Below are 19519 nucleotides of genomic sequence, written 5' to 3'. Positions count from 1 at the left end.
ATATAAAGGGGTTAAGCCACCTTCCTAACTGGATACTCCTTCGATTCCCATAGCTGGTCCCTGAGCGCTTCCTGGAGCCCTGGCATTTAGGCTCCGGGACCATCTCTGTCCCCTCCCTGATGACTCTTCACACAAGGACACACTGGAGATGTTAAAAGGACACAGTGAGCACAGACCTAAGTCCCCATTTGCCACTTACAAACTGTGTGACCTGAGAGGAGCCTCTCTGCTTTTGTCATCACTTCCTGTTTCTTCACCTGCAAACCAAGAACATAATAAAAGAGAGAGCAGGCAAAAAGCATCCAGCTCGGCACAGGCACTCAGCAAGAACATGAGTGTATCCCCCAGCAGGGAGACCTCCCAGCTGAAATCACCGCTCCTGAGGCAGCATGAAAGACAGAAAAGCCACCTAACCAGGTGCTCTCAACATGCAAGGATGGGGATGGAAGAAAACAGAGGGGAACCTTCTATTATATTTCTAGTGCCCTTGACACCCTAGTTTAGTGTTAAGCATCTATAGTGTCCTTCTGTTTTCTGCTTATGCGCATGTGTCAGTGCTCCTAAGAACAGAGCCCTGGGGTGGAGTTCTTGCCTTCCTGGGACCTCCTCCTTCCACACCCCTTATATCTACGAATATGTGCACAATCCCACTCCTGGCTCCTGTGGTCCCTTCCCTACACTCCATTCCCCTCCATCTCTGCGGCTTTTCCTACCCACTACTCCAGGTCAATGACACTCAAGACCCTGCTCACAGGTTCCCACTCCCACCTGCCTGAGGGAGCACATCACCTGCATGTCTACAGAGGTGCTACCCAAATCAAGCAAAGGCCCTGCCACTTCCTCCCCTCCTGCAGCCTCTTGCTGAATAGAATCACCACATAATGTGGACTCAAGCTCCAAGTAGGCCCTCAAGCCCTACTTCTCCGTCCTGCCTTCCATCTATTAGGCCCCACATCTGCTCTCCTGTTAATTCTGAAACAACTCTGGGACGCCTGGGTGCCTCAAGGGTTGAGGGTCTGCCTTCGGCTCAGGGCATGATCCTGGGGTCCTGGGATTGAGTCCCACATCAGGCTCCCTGCAGGGAGCCTGATTCTCCCTCTGCCTGTGTCTCTGTCTCTCATGGATAAATAAAATCTTAAAAAAAAAAAAAATTGAAACAGCTCTGAAAAGAGAGCAAGGCCAAGACCTCTACAACTCCCTGCCATGGTCCAGAGTAAGCTTCTGAAAGCAAATCTGACGGGGGGGGGGGGGGGGGGGGGGGGGGGGGAGGCAGAGACCACTCTCCACTCTGACAGAGTGAAACCCAAAGAACATCATCCACAATAAGGCCTTGGCCCAGGCCCCAGATCCTTCTCCACCTTCTCCCTCACATCCTAGACTTGTCTGTTCTAATGGGCACTCTTTCCTCGACCTGTACACCCTACCTCCACTACTCTGCCTAGCAAGCTCCTATTTAGCCTTCAAAGCCCAGCTCGAACATCATCTCCTCTGTGAAAATTCCTGATCCCCACTAACACCGCTCTCATCTCCAAGACACTACAGCCTTTGTTTATACATCTAGTACATACCCAGCCAAATACAGCCTGCCTCCCCACCCACCCTCTCCAACTGAGCTTCTTGCGGGAGGGGATCAGCGCTGTGCTTCTCAGACTTCATTTTGCATAAAGACCACTTGGATGGAATATTAAAACACAGTTCCTTGGCCCCCATTTCCACAGTTTCTGCATCAGTAGACGTGGAGTGGGGTCTGAGGGTCTGAATTTCCCACAAGCTCCCAGATAGTGGTCATGCATGCGGCTGATCCAAAGCCCACTCTGGGAGAAGTTCAGTGCCAGCGTCCAAGGACAAGTCTGAACTCCAGTTTTGCAGTGACATGGACTTGGGCAGCTCCTTCCCATTGCGGAGCCTGAGTCCTAGTTTACAGGAAAACACCTCCGGGCTAGCCTGCTGCTGGTCAAGGTCATCATGGAGGACGAACCAAGAGGCCACTTAGGGAAGGCCTTTGTAAATCCTAAAGCCGGGTTGGGGCTTGGGGGACATGGGACATGTGAGCAAAAGCACCTCTCCCCCGGGCTCTGGCCAGGGCCAGCCTGGGTGCCTCCAGGTGGGTTGCAGCTTGATCCTAACTGAGCAGCAGATCTTGTTTTCTCCCCAGCCACATGGGAACCCTGATTTGCAGTCCTCAGACCTAAAGACAGGTTTTCTTTCAAACGCGCAAATCTGTCACCTCGTATCTATATAGGTTACCTAAGTGGGGATTTCTAGAATGTTCTCTAATGGAACTAAACCCCGAAGCACCTTGCAAAAGAGCAACACCAATGACACCTGTTTGATGGCTTTACTGAGGGAAGAGGCCCGCTGCTTATTAAAATAGCATCTACTGTTCATCCATCCAACAAATCGGGGATACTTGATATTTACATGCAGGGCACAGAAGCCCCAGCAGGGCTCCCTTCCCAAGATGCCTCATCACAAGCCCACAGCATGCCAGGAGTCACCCTGAACAGCAAACCCCTCGGGCAAGGGGCCCAAGCCGAGCCCTGCACAGCTCCCAAGCCTGAGGAGCCAGGTTACAGCAAGTGGGGTAACTGGCCGGCTTTCCAGAGAGCATGCCCCAAAGCCAGCATGCTGATCACATTCCAGAAGCAAGAGTTCAGGGGTGGCAAGTCACCTTTCCACACTCCCGTGAGTTACCCCTGGCTCCTAGAAGCTTCTCTGGGACCAGGTCACATGCGGACATGAGCATCAATAGCCCACGGTACACATTAAAATGGGTACATTTGCCCTGCGAGTCCCTGGAAAGTCAGATAGAGGCCAAAGCCTATGTGACATTTTCGCCCAGGCCTTCTCTCCCGGGAGTACTCTGGGATACGGGAGTACAGTTCCCCAGGGACAAAAGAAAAGGCAAAGAGGGTGGAATAAGAGTTACTCCATGAGGGCCTGGCGGCCTCCTGCTCAGCTGGGGGGGGGGCGGGGTGGGGGAGCCTTTGCCTTTGCTGGTACCGGTCAGCAAGTTTACTTAAAGGGCTGGACCATTCCCTCTCAGCAGGACCCCAGCTCCAACACTTGTTCAGAGTCTGCAGCTGTGTCCCAGGACTGGTCGGTCCCCCCCAACCAGCAGCATCCCGGCCATTTACAAATGAAGAGACAGCAGCTGCATACGGGGAAACAGATGGCCCTCCTCATTTGAATGGGTTTGATCTGGCAACGCAGGCCTCAGCAAGTTCGGGCCCAGCCGGGGCAGAAATCCTGCTCTGGCTGAAGGCACAGATTCATAGCCCGAGGGCTCTTTAGCAGGCAGCTGGGTCGGAATGACCTCTTGGAGGTTTGCTGAAGTCAAAGGGGGCAGGGAGCCTCTGCGGTGGGCGGGGCCCATCCCCAGGGGGCTTCGCCCCACAGGACCAAGAACTACAGGTCCACGCCCCTAGGATACTTTCCTCCAGTGATTGACAGAGAAAAGGAAATGTTCCCCTAGGGCGATCCTGTGCCCTGTGCCCCAGGACTGAAACCACATTCATTCAGGAAATTCCAAATTAAGACAGGTGTCACCAGGGTTATTAACCTTACTCCTAGGCCCTAAGCTGTGTATTTGCATAGAAATAAAGCCTTCTCCAAAACAAACCTGGAAGAGATCACGCTTCTCCAGGCAGAGCCCCTGGCAAAACCCACCAGAGCATCTCATCTGTGCTGGGACCCCAAGCATCTTGGCTTGCTGTGGAGAACACACCCGGGGGTCATCAGGGGAGGCCCCACAATCAGTGTTCACTACCCAGGCCAGGTCCACTGGGCTCCCCTACCCTCCACCATCTCCCTGCTTCCACGTTAGCCTGGTAAGAAACCACAGCTCCAGACACACGAGGAAGAGGCTGGGAGCTAGCCCTGACCACCTGTTCACAGGCCCTACCTTTAAGGGTGAGCACCTCTCAGCAACACGTGAAGGCTGGCGGACAGCCTCAGCGGACAGCAGAGGGGCCAAGCTCCGGACAGTTCTCAAGCTGTGCAGGAATCATCTGGCTGATACTGACTAGGGCCGATGTGGGGTTCGGGGAGATGCTGATCAATCAAGGTGGTGCCCACCTCCCCAGGAAGAGTAGCCTCAGGAAGCTGCATAGTCGGAGGACCCAGAAAAATCCTCAACATGGCCCACAGGCCTCCCAGCCTAGCGCGGCCTCCTTCTCTAGCCTCACACAAGCCCCTGGCCCCCATCGCAGCAGCACTCGGGCCTCCTTAGGGTTCCTGCCTCCCTGTGAGACTCCCCACGCTGCTCTTCAGGGCACCTGCATCCCAGATTGGAACTGGAGCCCCATTTTTGTAGTTACGTGACAAAGGTCTGTGTCCACCCACTCAACGGCACTTGAGACTACTTCTGGCTTGCCGTGCTCTCCCCACAGAACCCAGCACACAGTAGGGATTCAAAAAATATATCTGGGGGGACAAAGAAGCCATGCAATTATGCTCCTGTTGCCTCTGCCAGGCTCTGAGAGGTGTCACCCCACCAGGGCTGCAGGCTGAGAGGGAAAGCTGCACGGTCTCCTCCGGCCAAGTTCTCAGAACCTTCTGTCGTACACTGAGGCCCTCTTCTCAATGCCACGACCCCTGGGCCTTCTGCAGTCACTGTACAAGTTCACTGCAAAGTCCAGCAGACTAAAACCAGCCCCAATTCACCTCCACGTCCAGCAAGCTCCACTCAGAAGTTCTTTTTAAATATATTTTAAGATATTTTTATTATTTATTTATTCATGAGAGACACAGAAAGAGGGGCAGAGACATAGGCAGAGGGAGAAGCAGGCTCCCTGCCGGGAGCCCGATGTGGGACTCCATCCCAGGACCCTGGGATCATGCCCTGAGCCAACGCAGAAGCTCAACGACTGAGCCACCCAGGCGTCTCAGAAATTACCTTTTTTTAACCACCCAAAATGAACTTTGTTTGCTTTCAAGATCCTCTACTCCTCAGCCTCTTCCTCCCTTTGGGCTGCCCCTCGTAGCCAACAGAAAAGATCTAGGTATTATTTCTTCTGGCCTTTCATTCTTAGATTTTTTTCCCCCTTTCCCACTTTTTTTTTTCTTTTCCTAGTTTCTGACATCTGCCAGGTAGGTAGGCCTTGGCATTTGGCATTTCCCTGACTGCAGGTGGTAGGAGCCTCGGGTACACCAGTCTGTGCAGGTGGGTCTTGACCCAATCGAAAATCAGACATGCTGAAGAAAAGCTTGACATACTATCAAAGTGACAACCAAAAAGGCAAACAGTTAGCAGTGCCAGGGCAAACCGCCAGAAAATGGGCAAATACCAGAGCGGCCAGACCTACCTGCCCAGACTCCTGCCGTGTGACTCAGCCTGGGTCACTAACCAGGACTCTCAGCATCTCCCTCCAGTCTACTGGGCAGGAGAAGGGTTGAGTTTTCACTAATAAGCTACATAACCACCGGAGGCCATTCTAGAAGAATGACAAAGGGGTAATTATTGGAGAGGTTTTATCGCCCAAGACTTTTCTTTAAATAGCTTTAGGAAGATAGGTGTGGATGTGTGGAGAAGTGACAATGGAGAAGTGCAACCGACCAGCAGCGTGTTCCTTGCATGTTTAATAGTCAAATGACAGATCTAGGAAAGAATGAGGGGGCCACCACATATCCCACAAAAGATTCTCCTGCTCAGGAAAAAGAAGGAAAATCCAATGATAAAGTCTTTGTGACTGACACAAATAAATTCACCCAAATGCCTGGGCCCAAGCTAACAATGAGGTCTTGGAAGAAACATTTCATCTCCAAGAGTCTTGGTCAAGGGTCTCCTCCATAAAATGGGACTATGGATACCTGGGGCCAGCTGGATTATTAAGATTAGAGATGACAGTGGAGGAAAGTGTTCACAAGGTACAAACTTCTAGTTGTAACACAAGCACTAGGCACATAACACAAGCATGACAGCTGTAATCACCAGGCTGTTCCGTGCATGTGCCTGTGGATCAGGGAATAGATCTTAGGAGTTCTCATCACAATGAAAAATATTTTGTGTGTGTCTAGAGGAGATAACAGATATTAAAGTTACTGTGATCATCATTTCATGATATAAATAAGTCAAATCATCATGCTGTATGCCTTACACTTACACAGTGCTCTACGTCTAATTGTATCTCAATAAAACGGGGGGAAGAAAAGACGAGACACAGTGCAGGTCAAGGTACCTAGCTAGCACTGTGTCTGACACATGGCAGGCACTTAATAAATGGTACTGAGTTACTGTTACCATCTTCATCCTTATCCTCTCGAGGAATGGGCTAAAGAATATGACCCCATCCATCCAACTGACCACTTCCCCCTCACACCCCCACCTGTCCTATCAAGTGACCCCATCAGGGTGTAACATGCAAAGGACTGTTCAGCTCCTCTCCCTTAGCAGTAGGGTCCCCTCACAATTTCCTTACCTTCCCTAAGTTCTGGAAGCCCAGCTACCTGTGCACCAAGCAATGCCCAGCAGGCTGTCCAGGGGAAGTCACTACGGGCAAACATGGCAGGAGGTCCATAATGGTGCTCCCCTCACTGGCTTGAGCAAAAGCAGAGCATGCTACACCCCAACCCCACCCCTTGACCCCAAAACCCAGTCTCCATCGTTCTTCACAGGGCTTAATCACAATCTTTTGGAGGCCTCCAACAGAAAACTCTCTCCTTGCCAAAATATACTGCTCTCCACAAAGCGCGGGTCCCACCATGACTGCAGAGCTACAACTGTGTTTTTTCAACAGGGAAAATATAGGTCAACCCTGAACCATCTGGACTGCAACCAGCAAAGTGATCAGATCACATTTCTCAAGTCCAGACTCACAATTACCCAAGATAATAACAAGGGATGGATAAAGCAGGGCCTGGAGCATAATTAAAGTAAATGTCTCTCATCAGAAGATTTATCATTGTACGTTGCAGGGTAACTATACCTGAAATATTAGTTTTAAATCCTCTATCAGAGGATCCTGGGGGGCTCAGGTGGTTAAGTGTCCAACTCTTGATCTCAGCTCAGGTCATGATCTCAGAGTCATGAGATGGAGCCCCACATCATTGGGCTCCACGCTGGGCATGGCTCCTGCATAAGATTCTCTCCCTCTCCCTCTGGCCTTCCCCCTCCCACTTTAAGAAATAAAACATTTGAATTTTTTTTTTAATCCTGTATCAGGTTTTTACATTGCCAAGAAAGTGGGGATGGGTAGAGAGAAAAGTAGCATTTACTAAGCACCTCACCTCTTCTAGGCCAGGAACTACAGTAAGGATTCTACGTCTATTTGCATTTAATCTTCATATCTCGCCTTCACATAGATATTATCAGCACCATTTTAGATAAAAGGAAGCTCAGAGAAATTATCTATCTGATCCAAGGTCACAGCATCAGTAGATAAGGCAGTGATTCAAGCCTGAGTTGCCCAACTCTAGGCCAAATTCCTTGTCTCCAAAAGCACAATACATGCTATTCAAAATTATTTCATTCATTTTTATGGGGGAAACAATGTCAGCTGAAAATTTTAAGTTAATTTTATAGAGGCTTTTTGGTCTTTTAAAGATCTGAATGATTTTAAATTTGAAACATCCGTAACATTTAGGATCCATATTCAATTGTGCACCTACCTCTCCCGAAAGCTAAGAATGCAACATGTTTTGGTGGAAACCCAGGAGGCTTGACAGACAAAGAGGTGGCCCTTAAAGGCAGGCACACTCCTATGGGGCAATCTCACCGTTAACTGTCAACTAAGAATCTGAAGTTTGAGTTTTCCAAAAGAGTTTAAACCAAAGACTTAGCACAGTAAAGATACTGAAAATAGCAAAGATCCTATTTTCATTCTATGGCCCCTGCCCACCCCGCTCCCCACCAAGCTGGCCTTGATGGTGTCTACATATTCTTAAAGCATTACAACTTTATGGTCATGTATGGAAAACCTGAACGGTAAACAGCCATATGTAAAAAGAGACCACATAGAATAAAAAAGGACTTCTTCTGTTAGAATATAAATATGACAATTCATGGAGAGTTTCTCAGTATCAGAGCTCAGAACAGAGTTTCTTTCTTTCTAGGAAAGGTGATACATAAATCATACAAATAAATATGTCCCTTGTCCTTATTCCCGAATAGATCAGAACTTTCCTTATAGGCTGCTTTTTTACCTCCTCATAAAACATATTCACTAGAACCTGAAATTTCAAATATGTGCATTCCATTCGTACAGGACTTGGAATTCGCCATTCTTCAGTTGGACAAAGGGTTAAAAGAAAGAATATGTCACAGCTTAGCTCCCTGACTCCGTCTAAGAAGAATCTGAGATTTTCAATATTCACATGAAGTGGCAAAAATCCAGAATGGGGCGTAATTACTTATGTATTCCAAAGTGGAATAAATGACAACGGTTCACACCCAACATCTTACAACTCCATCATGGTGCAAAGTTTCCCAGAACCAAAATCACGGAAAACCTAAAGCATGCTATTTTACATAACATACACACTTGAAGGACACAACCACAGTCTGTCCCAATAATTAAATATCCTTTTGCATGAATACATAAGTAGTAAAACCTTGAAGTTACATAACTTTCATAAAGCCTAGTGAAAGCCCAAAAGCACCACACAGCATTGAGCCAGCTACCATTTTGGATTTTCTATCCTGGCCTTTTAGAAAAGAGTAGTCACAGATCAGAGCAAGGAAGGGGAAAAGAAAAAAAAAAAAAAAAACACTTGGGAAAAGTGTGACCTTTGTTAATTTCAGGAGGAGACACCTCCAAGACACATGGGATCATTATAGTAAAGTGGCCAACAGCTTGTTCAACCAGACTTCATTAAAGAGCCTGGCCTCAGGCTCCCTACCCTCCCTCCCCTTGACACATTCTCAAATTCAAGGAGGCCACAGCTGAACCAGCAGGGTCACTCCAGGTCTACCTGGGGAAGCAGAAGGAAGTGGCCGATTTGTGGAGACTCCACGGCTGCCAGAAAGCCTTAAGGCTTCGCGTGAAGATAAACATTTTCCCCAAAATGGAACATGAGTTATACATAGCTTTAAAATCTCACATCCGGGACCCTTAGTTGGCTCAATGTGTAGAACACATGACTCTTGATCTCAAGGTCATGAGCTCAAGGCCCATGTTGGGTCTAGAGCTTACATTAAAACAATAATAATAATAAGTAAGTAAATAAATAAATAAATAAATAATAAAATAAACAATAAAATAAAATAAAAATTATAAAATCTCAAGTCCAAGAGCCTCTAACATGTCAAAGCTGTGTTCTTAGGCGTTTGCTCATCTTGGATACAACGATGCTCACCTTGGATATGACGACGCTGCAGCGTAGCTGCTCAGACCAACTCCCCTTTTCAGTGGAGGCCAAAGGTTCAGCCCCTACATCAGGTTCACTGCTCAGCCAAGTACAGGCTTGAACAGGGTCACCGTCAATTAAGAGAAACCCCTCTAAAAGGGCAAGTCAGAGCGAGGAACCTGGGGCAAAGGTGTGGCAGGGTGTGCAACATCAAGCATTTCTGTGCCATTAAAGCTGAAAAAGCAGAGCCTTCGCTAAATCTAAGTGGACACAGCAAATAGATAAAAAGAATTCAGAACCTAAGGCTAAAGTCATCCCCCCTCAAAGAAAACAAATAATAAAATTGTGGGTATTTCCGCACAGCGACGTAAAAACCAACGGATGGGAATCATTTGTGGGATCACCTGAAAAACTTGCCAAAAATAATCTGAGTTGCCTACGGAGGCAAGTCACCATGCTAAGAATCCAATCAGGACAGCAGAATCCAATGAGCACACTGGCTGTACTTCCTACCTGGCACCCAAAAGCCAATTTCTCATGTTCTCCTTGAAAGACTAAATTCAGACAGCTTCCACAGAAATGGAAAATCAAGCCAGACCCTGATGAGAAGGAATGGTAGCCTTTTAACAATTACCCAAACAACACCCAAACAAGAAGATGCAGGCTGCAGGGCTACTGGATACATTTTATGCAGAATGTGAACACTGAACAAGACTCTTCCTGTCTAAAGGGGAGCCTAGGTATTCCATAACCACTAATCCTTCACTCAGTCTGATACTGGAAACATCTCCTATTGGATGGCTCTGGTTATCTGAATTCTCACCCTCAGCTGGGTCCCAAGGACTTGGAACAGAACCACTCACGGTTCCTTTGTGGGGGGAGAGGGGGGCTTGTCCCCATAGTAGGTATTCACTGTTTTGATTGGTTCAAATAAACAGAACACACACACACACACACACACACACACACACACACACTGAATTCAGAGAGAGCGAGTATAGAAAATACACAAATGCCAGTTCTCTCAGCTTGCCCAATTATAGCTCTCGAAGTAATATTAAGCACAGTTCTTTGTCTCTGAGTTGTGAAATACTTTATACACAAATAAAGAATGTGTACTTCACTGTGTCTGTAACTGCATAAGCCTGCATCTGGTTTAGCTGACCAAGAGCTCAGTCCTTGTTCCTCGACTAACTCTCAAATTCTAGGCAACTCTTAAATATTAACACTCGTGCTGAGAAACAAAGATGCAGATAATACAAAACAGAAGATTATTCTAAATCATTCACTCTTGGTATGCGGATATATCCTTTTTTTCTTTTAAACTTGCAATTAAATGCGTATGGCTGATGTTATGGCATGCACAAGACTTCTAACAAAGGACTAAGCCATGCTGGAAAAATCTGACTTAGAATGTTCTCCGTGTGCATCCTTCGCTCACCCACTCTGCCACTGAGCTTTGGACCAACTCGCATTGGTCCGGGACAGCATCACCTCTTAGAAGGTGGCCAAAAAATTGGTTTAAAAAAAGAAAAAAATGCAAACTACTTTCTTCCCAGGTTGTTGCTTTCCAGAATCACACTTTGTGGAGGGTGGGAAAGTAATTAGGGGTTTGGGGTTGGAAAAGCCCTTTTATTTTAGCTCCTACTGGGCTAGTGTAAACAAAGATATCATTAATGTCAACAAGGACTTAATTAACCGGAGTAGGTGACAACGTCAGAAAGGACTTGAAAGAGTCACCTCCTCCCCAGGATAATCAAGCTTGACTATTCTTTAAATAATTAGAATATTAATCAACAGAACAGTACTTGGCATTGACGACTGCCCCCCCCCCCCCCCCCCCCGCCCTTTGAGTCAATAACTGAGTTTATAGCCTTCAGCCATTCCCCTCCAACAAATGAATGACCAACTGAAAATATTCTTTTTTAATCTGGGATATTAACTAAAATCTCCTGGAGATTATTTTCTTGTCAAGTCAGTTGAGTAGATCCAACCCTACTGTTATCACTTCACAGTGTCCAGAAGACAAATGGTATGTGATAGATGATATGATAGGATGATATAGGATAATATTGTACAAAGCCGAGAAGACTCCAAAAGGATCCTCAAGTATTAGGGCTCCAGACTCCTTCCTGGAACTTACTCGCATTTTTCTCTGGACACATTTTCCTTTGGTCCAGCCCAATAGACATCATCTAATATGAGCCTCCAAATTAACAAACCAAAAAGTCTTCCAAGATGGGGCCTGGCACAGTAGAAGTTTAAGGCTGAATTTATGTTACCCAAAGCTATCGTTAATACTGGCCACACAGGACACACTGGGATTAACACACACTCATCCATCCATCCTCCCTCCCACCCTCTTTCCCCCCAGTTCGGCAGGACCATGGCCTAAACTGGAGCAGTCCCAGTCAGTTGGTCGGCTTCCACTTAAGTCCTTTTTCATCTGGAATTAGACTGACACCAAAGCAAAACTCCTGCAATGGAAGAAGTCAAATGGGTTGCCAATATGGTGCTAGCAGACCAGGACAGCACAGACCCTACAGAAAGCAAACACAGCTGCCTGCAGACACGAAGGGCCTTCTCCGTTAGAACTTTCTTCTCAGCTGTCCCCCAAAGCCTCCACATTTCCTGATGTTTTAGCAACTGGCACACCTGGCCCCCAAGGGGCAGAGCAGACACATGTGCCCATGTCACCGGGAACAAGGATGATAACGTGTCCCGGGTGCTCAGGAGATGCCAGGCCGAGTGCTGACTGCTGTCTGCTAACAGGGACCCTGAAATCTCCTGGTGACCTTTTGAGGTGAGGAACCAGAAAAGCTCCCAAGGACATTAATATACATTTAACATTAATGAAGACCTTCATGGTCATCTTAGCAAACCACTGGATGACAGAGAGGCAAACGGGTACAGGGGTTCGCATGCTTTTCCGAAGCCACCCCTCTGCAGGTCCGCGTCTTCCGCTTAAAACGTCTCACAACCCTGGACACAAACTTCACAGAAGCTGTGAACCCAGAAAAATGCACGAAATGACTTTTGCAAAGTTATTTCCTATAATTTGGGGGAATTCGCAAACCCCCCTCCCCCACAACCCCCCAGAGTATCCACAGATCCCGCTTGGGAAGACCTGCTTTCAACAATACTCCCATTGTTGGTCATGATTTTTTTCCACACAAAGAACCGTTGGGGGGACTTTATCACTGTGCACAGTTTCTTCCCCTCTCTGCCCCACCTCTTTCTTCCTGAAGATTTTAGACTTTCTTCAGTAATTAAGGACGATAAAAAAAAGTCCTCCAGGACCCTTTCGCATTTTCTGTTGAGATAAACTCCCCATAATGCCGCCCTGAAGGTAAAAATGAAAAATGACAGTTTCTTCCTACCCTGGACCATTCCTGGGCTCCCCCGGTAGGAAATCCTGGCTCAGCTGCCTCGCTATGTGCTGAGCCATGCACTCAAGGGAAAACCAGCAATTAGGAAGCACATCTATTTTAATTATTAGCAGAATTAAAGAAGTACAGGCATGACTTTCAGAAACCAGGACCCTTTTCTCTCACATGAAGCCCTTTAAAAAGACATCGCCTTTGCAAATCATATGCGTGTTCAAGTCACAGCACATGTCACAAGGTGGCTGTCCCATAATCACCGTAGCTGGAGCCTGTAAGTGCCACAGACAGAAACCCTCGCCAGACTCCCCCTCCCGGAGACATCTGTGACATCACCGCACCTGTTCTGGTAAAGCCTCCAAGCCTCTGCATGACACAGGGCCCCCCAGCCTCAATCTCACCGGTGCTTGACCACTTTGGGTAATCACAGCTATTTTAGGAAAACAGCTACCCTATCTTTTCACAACCTGTGTGCGGGGTCTCACTGGAAGCCCCCTTCTCAGTGCTCTCATCTAAAGGGGAATGCAGCCCTCCTTCCCCTGTTGTCCCCAAGCAGCTCTCTGTCCTTCTCTGGCCTGTGGCACGGGGTGCTTTGCCAGAACAGCTGAGCTGACCCCAGACCACTCAGGACCCACGGCGGCCCCCAAAGCTAAGCAAGCACCAGGTGGGCTCTCAGCAAACAGGTTCATTAAGTGGCGATGAGTGCTGGGATCTGCCGTTTTATTCTCGGATTACCACTCGAAAAATAACTCAGCTACCAATATTCCCTGCTGATGACAGATTTCAATGCCGCCCCAAGTAGAGGCTTGGCTACTGTCGTCTCCCCCCAAAGACCCGGGAAGGAGGTTCCAAACCTGCCCAGCTGAGTAATTCAGCCCCATTGAGTGTTCACAACTGGCTTTCTGCCTTTACAATTAAAATTTCCAAAGCTGAAATACCAGTGTGTGGCCTCTTCGATCTGGAAGTTCTCACAGACGTGGGAGACGCCCATGCACCTCCACTTGCAAATTTACCTAAAACAGAATTTGCAGCTTCTGTGACGTATTGCTTAGGTATTGGGAATTACAATGACTTAAAAAAAAAAAAAAAAGTAATAGGTCAAGCATCTCTGTGAACTTCAGAAGCTTCTTTTTTCTCCTTAGACAATGAAAATAAAACGTCAGCATTTCAGATGATGGCAATTTCCCTTCAGGGCTCCTTTTGCGGGAAAACAGCAATTCTTTACATCCTAAGCAAGACTCTCCCTCCACTAAGAATGCTCCTGCAGGAAGGCTCTAGATGGCATTCACCTGCAGGCTCCCCTCCCACAGCTCTCCCGGGCCACTGGAAAAAGGTGAAGTGCCGGCTGCCTCCCTCACCCAGGGCAGAGAAACGCACACACCAAGAAACCACCAAACTCTAGCGTTCTGCCTGCAGTGTCACAGCAAGGAACCTTCTCTCAATCTCTGACTTAGGGGTTGGTGGGGGGGAGGCAGGCAGCAATCTCGGACTTGCAGGGGAGCAGAGAGCCCCCTCTCCTTGCTCTACAGAGACTCACTTACAATGCAAGGGCAGCTGATTCCCCAAACAGGCCTTGACCTAAAGTGCCACTTCCGCAGACACCTCCCCAAACAAACTTGGCACCCCGAAAGGTGGGGCGAAGCAACTTACCTTCCGGCTCTAACGTGGTGTCCTCCACTAAATTGAAGGAGGGCCGGGCCAGGGACAAGGTTGCCATGGTGACCGCGGCCAGGCAGACGAAGCGGGCCCAGCTGACCATGGCCGCGGCGGTGCCAATCCCCCGTCCTCTTCCGTATCTCCATGTGGACGTCACTCCCATCTGCACACCTCCTCTGCGAGCATGGACTGCCAGCAACGCCTCCAGCCTGCGGTGGGCTACAGAGCCAAGGTGCTGCCGCAGCCGCTGCAGCCTCTAGGGGAGACAGAGTCGGCGAGTCAGTGAAATCCTCCTCCCCGAGGCCAATTCATTGAGACCCAAGGGGCTAAAACAGTTTCTGGGCCTCTTCAAACAGATATGCGCCAGCAGTTCCTCTGCATCAGCGGCAAATGCACGCGTGCCTCGGGGTCGTGGGTGCTCCCACCAGGCCGGCCCACCCCGGGGCGGGCTGATCTCCAGGAAGCAGACTTTTCAGAAGCGGAGATGAAAGAGTAGCCCCAGGACGCGGCTCCGGCTCGGAGCGGCCACTTCACTTAGGCAAAGTGCACTCTCTTCTGCCATCCGCTGTCACCTCCACAGCCCTCCGAACGCAGAAGCAACGTGACCTTAGTTTCAAGGGCAACTACAAAGGCAAGTGACCAAGGCTCGGGTTGGCAGAGCCGGCCCTGCTAACCTCTCTTAGGCCAACTGGGCCTTTTCAGACAGCTGGATGGGGACGGCGGAGGCGGCTGCTTTGCAGACTTATTCCTGGGGCTGCACCGTAGTACCCAGCAAGAAAGGGGACCGGCGAAATAAAAGGGACCCCAGGAAGGCTACCAAAAAGCCCCACCAGTTTACACTGGTCAGGATTCATTTTCCAATGCGGAAATGTATTGCAACCGTTCGCCAAGCAGCCACTTACGGAGAATGAACGGGTCGGCAAATACATTCAAGGCGGCGGATTCCCAAAAGGGGATCAGAGCCTGAATCCCCTTCCACTGTCACTACCGGCAGCCAGGGCCTCGAAAATGTCTTCAGCCCATACAGGCTGGGTTAGCCAAAGGAGAGGAGCGGGTGCGAACTGCGAGGACGAACGCAGGTGTTTATTAGCGAGGATGGTGATATGTAAATTACTGTCGTGGTGCGTGATTGGGCCGACAACTTTCAAAACGCTCACCAATTGGCTAAAACCTCAGAGTAGATGTTACAGGGGGTGCTGCTCCACTTGCTGGTCTGTTCACCCATGTGACCCAAAAGCAAAGAGAATCGTCCAAGCTTAAGGATTCCAAATAACTTTAAATGTGTTCATTATCCGCAATTACTAGGTGCAGAACCAAAATGCACAAACTTGAGAAAAGCTGAAAAGAATCACAGATTCTGTGAACTACATTTTAAGATCGGGGTGGGAGGGGTGGGGGTGGGGGTTGTTGAGGGTGAGACCTCTAATATAACAATCTCTAAAGCCCGGGCTTTTGGCATGCCAACTTGATGTTTCAAATCCTGCCGTAAGATTTCATCATTGCCTGAGCCTCTCCGAAGCTACATCAGAAAAACTGTTCCTGTTAGCCTTGACTAGGGATTAGAATGGGAAAAGAGAATGCTGTAACCAGTTCCTGAGAAGAAGAAAGAAGAAAAAAAAAAAAAAAAACCCTCGGCTTCAGAAGAGAGCACATGTGAAACGGTGTGATTCACAGGAAAAGCAAGGAAAGCGTGTGCATGTGAGCACACCCTCCTATTTTCAGATTGCTTGAAGGATGTTGTTTTCCCCTAAATCTTCTTTCCTCTTGAAGTTAAGAGCCTCAAAAGATAACTCGTATCTATTTCTACATACGTGTGGGAGGAGAGTACACAAGCGCTCTCATTGATTTACTAAGCATTTCCAGAATGCATGGGAACGTTCTGCCTCTGACACAACTTTGTGCACAATCTTCAGTCCTAGTAGATTTCATCCCAGGCTGCTTCCCTGGCCTCATCACCCACCTGTCCCAGCCCAGAGGGGCTTCCTCTGCTCCAGGCAGAGAAAGCTGGCCAGTGACCCAAATCAGCTAAATCTCAGCCCATTCATTCAGCCCATCAGTTTGCACCAGAAACTTGAGTTTTAGCCACTACCAGGTCCAGGCCGCAGGCCGCCCCCTGCCCAAACCTCTAGGAGGCAGAGGCCTAAGGCAACAGGTCTGCACAACTCCTCACCGGAGAGGACACAGGCACGGAGGGACCTCCTAGGCAGGATAATTAGGTCCCGAGGCTCGGTGTTGGGAACACAGGCCCAGCAGGCTGCTGGCGGCCACAATCTCGGCTTCCTGCCTTCAATACCATAATCCTTCCTGGAGTCTGAGCCTCAGTGAAAGCCCCAGCGTGTTTATTTTTCCCCTTGAAAGGGAACTCTCTTCTCAGCCTGGGCCCCGGGAGGAGCTGTCACCCTCCCTATGATGGACGGCTGGCTCTTGACGGCCACCCGCTCCCCTGGTCCGTTTTCACCTGGGCACAAGCCTGCCCCCAAAGACAGGCAAAGTGACAAGCAAGAGAGCCTGGGGGGCGAGTGGTCCCCATGCCAGGTTTGTGCTGGGCTCCTCAATCAGCCAAAATACCCCCAAAGCCCCCACGCTCCAAGAAGGCAAACCGACGCGGCGCCTGCTTCGACTGAGCTTCTACCACTGAGCGGTGATCTGGCCTCCGCTGGCTCAGCCGCGCTGAGCACTTGGGCGCTTTGTTCCCGGCAGATTTTACATCAGGAAAGTCAACAGCGCCAAGCAAGGTTGGGATGCCGGGGTCCCCCCCAGGGGGCAGACCTATCTCGGAGCTCAAAGCCTCCCTACTGCTCCCCTTGTCTTTGGAGCTGAGTAATGGAGGGAGCTATCAAGGGGTCAAATCTGGGCGGCGGAGGCGAGAGGGGGTGGAGAGGAGGGTCCTCAACATCCCGAAATCTCAAAAAAACACAACATACAGGCTGACCCGGGCCGACAACCCACCCCTCGGTGAACGCCAGCAAGCCAGCGAGAACTTGCAGCAGCTTTGGGGAACTCCTAACCACCAGCAGGTCCGCTTCCATTGTAGCATTTCTTTCATTTGTTGGCCTGGAATATCCTGTTTTTCTCCCCCTTCTTGGGGCGCTAAAGAGCTCAGAGAAATCTGCATTTTAATTGACATTCCAGGGAGAGGGAGAGGGAGAGGGAGAGGAGGGAGAGGGGCGCCTGATTGCTTTTCTATTCAAACTAAACAGGCTTTTCAGATGAAAATGAGTTGCGGCCAGTAGAAGATTTACAGGGATTTGGGACCAGGGGGACAATGGGGTTTTAAATGTTGATAGCGTTTCACACCAAACACATAATGGGTGCCCCGAGTGTGAAAGCAGGTTTGCTTTTAAGGCTGGGTTTTATTGAATCGGGCCGGAGGAAGGCAGGCCCGCAGGAGGGTTTGGCGAGAGCGCGGCTTGGAGGGGACGGCGGCGGCGGGGCGCGCCCGGCCGGGACCCCCCGAGCCCCACCGGCGCCTCCCGGGCCCGGCCTGGCTCCCCCGCGCGGCTCCGGCGCTGCAAGAACCAGCGCGCAAGTTCGAACTCGCCTGCGCGTTCAACCCCCGCGAGCTGCCGCGGCTGAGCTGGGAAAAGTCGGTCCAGCTCGCCCCCTAGCCCCAGGCGCGCTGCGCCCCCTCCGGGAGCACCGACGGCGGCGGCGAGGGGCGCCGGTCCTGAAGCCCGCGAGCCCCAGCGGCCTCCTGCCCCAACGGTGCCCCCACCCCGTGCCCAGCCGGCCCCCCTGCAGCGGCTCCCTCCGGGGTGGGGGTGGGGGGTGGACACGGGCCCCCGCCCCCGCCCGGCCCGGGTGGGACAGGGCGCGCGGACCCCGGAACGGGGCGCCCCGAGGATGCGCCCCCCCGGGCCCCGGGCCTGCCTGCGGGGCCGAACCACCAGCCGGGCGGTGGGCTCGCCCCGGGGTCGCAGGATCGCGCCGGCCGGAGTTTGACAGGGAGGGGGGTGGGTGTCGCGCCACAGGCAGATGTCAGCATCCGGACGGGGCGATGCGTGGGAGGCAGAGCTGGCCGTGCCCGCCGTCAGCACGCCCCCCGCGCCCCCGTGCCCGTGCAGCCCGGGAGGGAGGGCAGGGACCCGGCTGCACCGTGCCGGCCCCCCGCGCCCTCCGCTCCGGGGCCGGGGCTCCCGCGGCGCCTGCCTCCCCGGCGGCGGATGCTCCGAGGCTCCCCGAGGCTCCCCGGGGCTCCCCGGGGCCCCCGACGCGGCGATTACCTTGAATGGCAACGCTCCTCGGCGGCCGGTCGGGATGCAGCAAGCGACGAAGTCGGGGGAAACTCCAAAAAAAGGGAAAAAAAAAAAAAAAAAAAGGAGAGTGTTGGCTCCTCGGGTCCTGCGCGCGCCCCGGCTCCGAGGCTTCAGGCGCACCGCGGGCTGCGGGGGAGCGCGGGCATGACGCCGCCGGCTGCCCTCGGGTCCGGGAGCGCGACGGAGGGAGCGGGCAGGCTCCGCGCCTCCGCCGCCAAACTTGGCTCGCGACTCGCGAAGGCTCCGAGCGGCCCGCGAAGCCGCGGCCCCGGGGCGCCCGGCCCCGCCGGCCCGCAGAGCAGCCGCCGCGCTCACCCCGCGGCGCCCGAGCTCCGAGGCGGCCGCGCTCCCTGCCCGCTGCGCACCCGCCGCCCGCCCGCTCGGCTCTCGCCGCGCTCGCCGCCGCCGCCGCCGCCCCCTCCCCGCGGGTCACGCCCCCGCTGAAACCCGACCCGTTTCCTGGACGGCGGCGCCCGCTCGGCCAATCAGCGCCGCGCACCCGCCGCCCCGACTCCGCGCGGCTCCCGACGCCCGCGCGCCGCCCGAGACCGCGGCCGCCGGGCCCGGGAGGTGCCCGGGAGGTGCCCGAGAGGCGCCCCGAGAGGTGCGGCCGCGGCCCCTTCTTCCCGGGGGACGCGGACCGACGGCCCCGCCGGCGGGTCGCGCTGCCTTGCGTTAGTTCAAGTCCCAAAAAACAGATGCCTCCTGCCTGCCCTGCCCTGCCCTGCCCTGCCCGGCCCGGCCCGGCCCGGCCCTGCCCTGCCCCTAAAGCCACTGCACCGCCGTGGGGGGCGGCGGGGGAGGGGGGTGCGCGGAGAAATTTAATGCAACTGAAACTTTTGGAGGAGAGGAAGCAACCTGGGAACGTCTGCAGGACGTTGCATTTTTCTGTCCTGCAAAACAATAGCAGTGAGAGAAGAAACCAGCACCAGCTAAACG

At 51.6% G+C, this 19519-nt stretch overlaps 1 protein-coding gene across 14 annotated transcripts in view; it reads right to left on the bottom strand.

The window, feature by feature from the left end:
• Window positions 1-18948, bottom strand: part of FGFR2 (fibroblast growth factor receptor 2) — a 105022-nt gene extending 86074 nt beyond the window's left edge. For 6 of the 14 annotated variants that reach the window (XM_041743386.1, XM_041743387.1, XM_041743389.1 and 3 more), the window contains exons 1-2: window positions 18548-18948; window positions 14319-14580 (exon numbers count right to left, since the gene is read on the bottom strand). In XM_041743386.1, coding sequence (XP_041599320.1) covers window positions 14319-14487 — 169 coding nt within the window. In that variant the 5' untranslated portion in view covers window positions 14488-14580; window positions 18548-18948. Of the gene's footprint in view, window positions 1-13606; window positions 13682-14318; window positions 14581-18547 lie in introns of all 14 variants that reach the window. The other 8 variants (XM_041743379.1, XM_041743378.1, XM_041743380.1 and 5 more) reach the window with 3 other exon arrangements.
• Between the last annotated feature and the right edge of the window lie 571 nt (window positions 18949-19519).

Source organism: Vulpes lagopus, chromosome 2 (genome assembly GCF_018345385.1).
Source record: "Vulpes lagopus strain Blue_001 chromosome 2, ASM1834538v1, whole genome shotgun sequence".
Taxonomy (NCBI): domain Eukaryota; kingdom Metazoa; phylum Chordata; class Mammalia; order Carnivora; family Canidae; genus Vulpes; species Vulpes lagopus.
The sequence above is the reverse complement of the archived record's forward strand: the minus strand, read 5'-3'. Positions and strand labels throughout refer to the sequence as shown.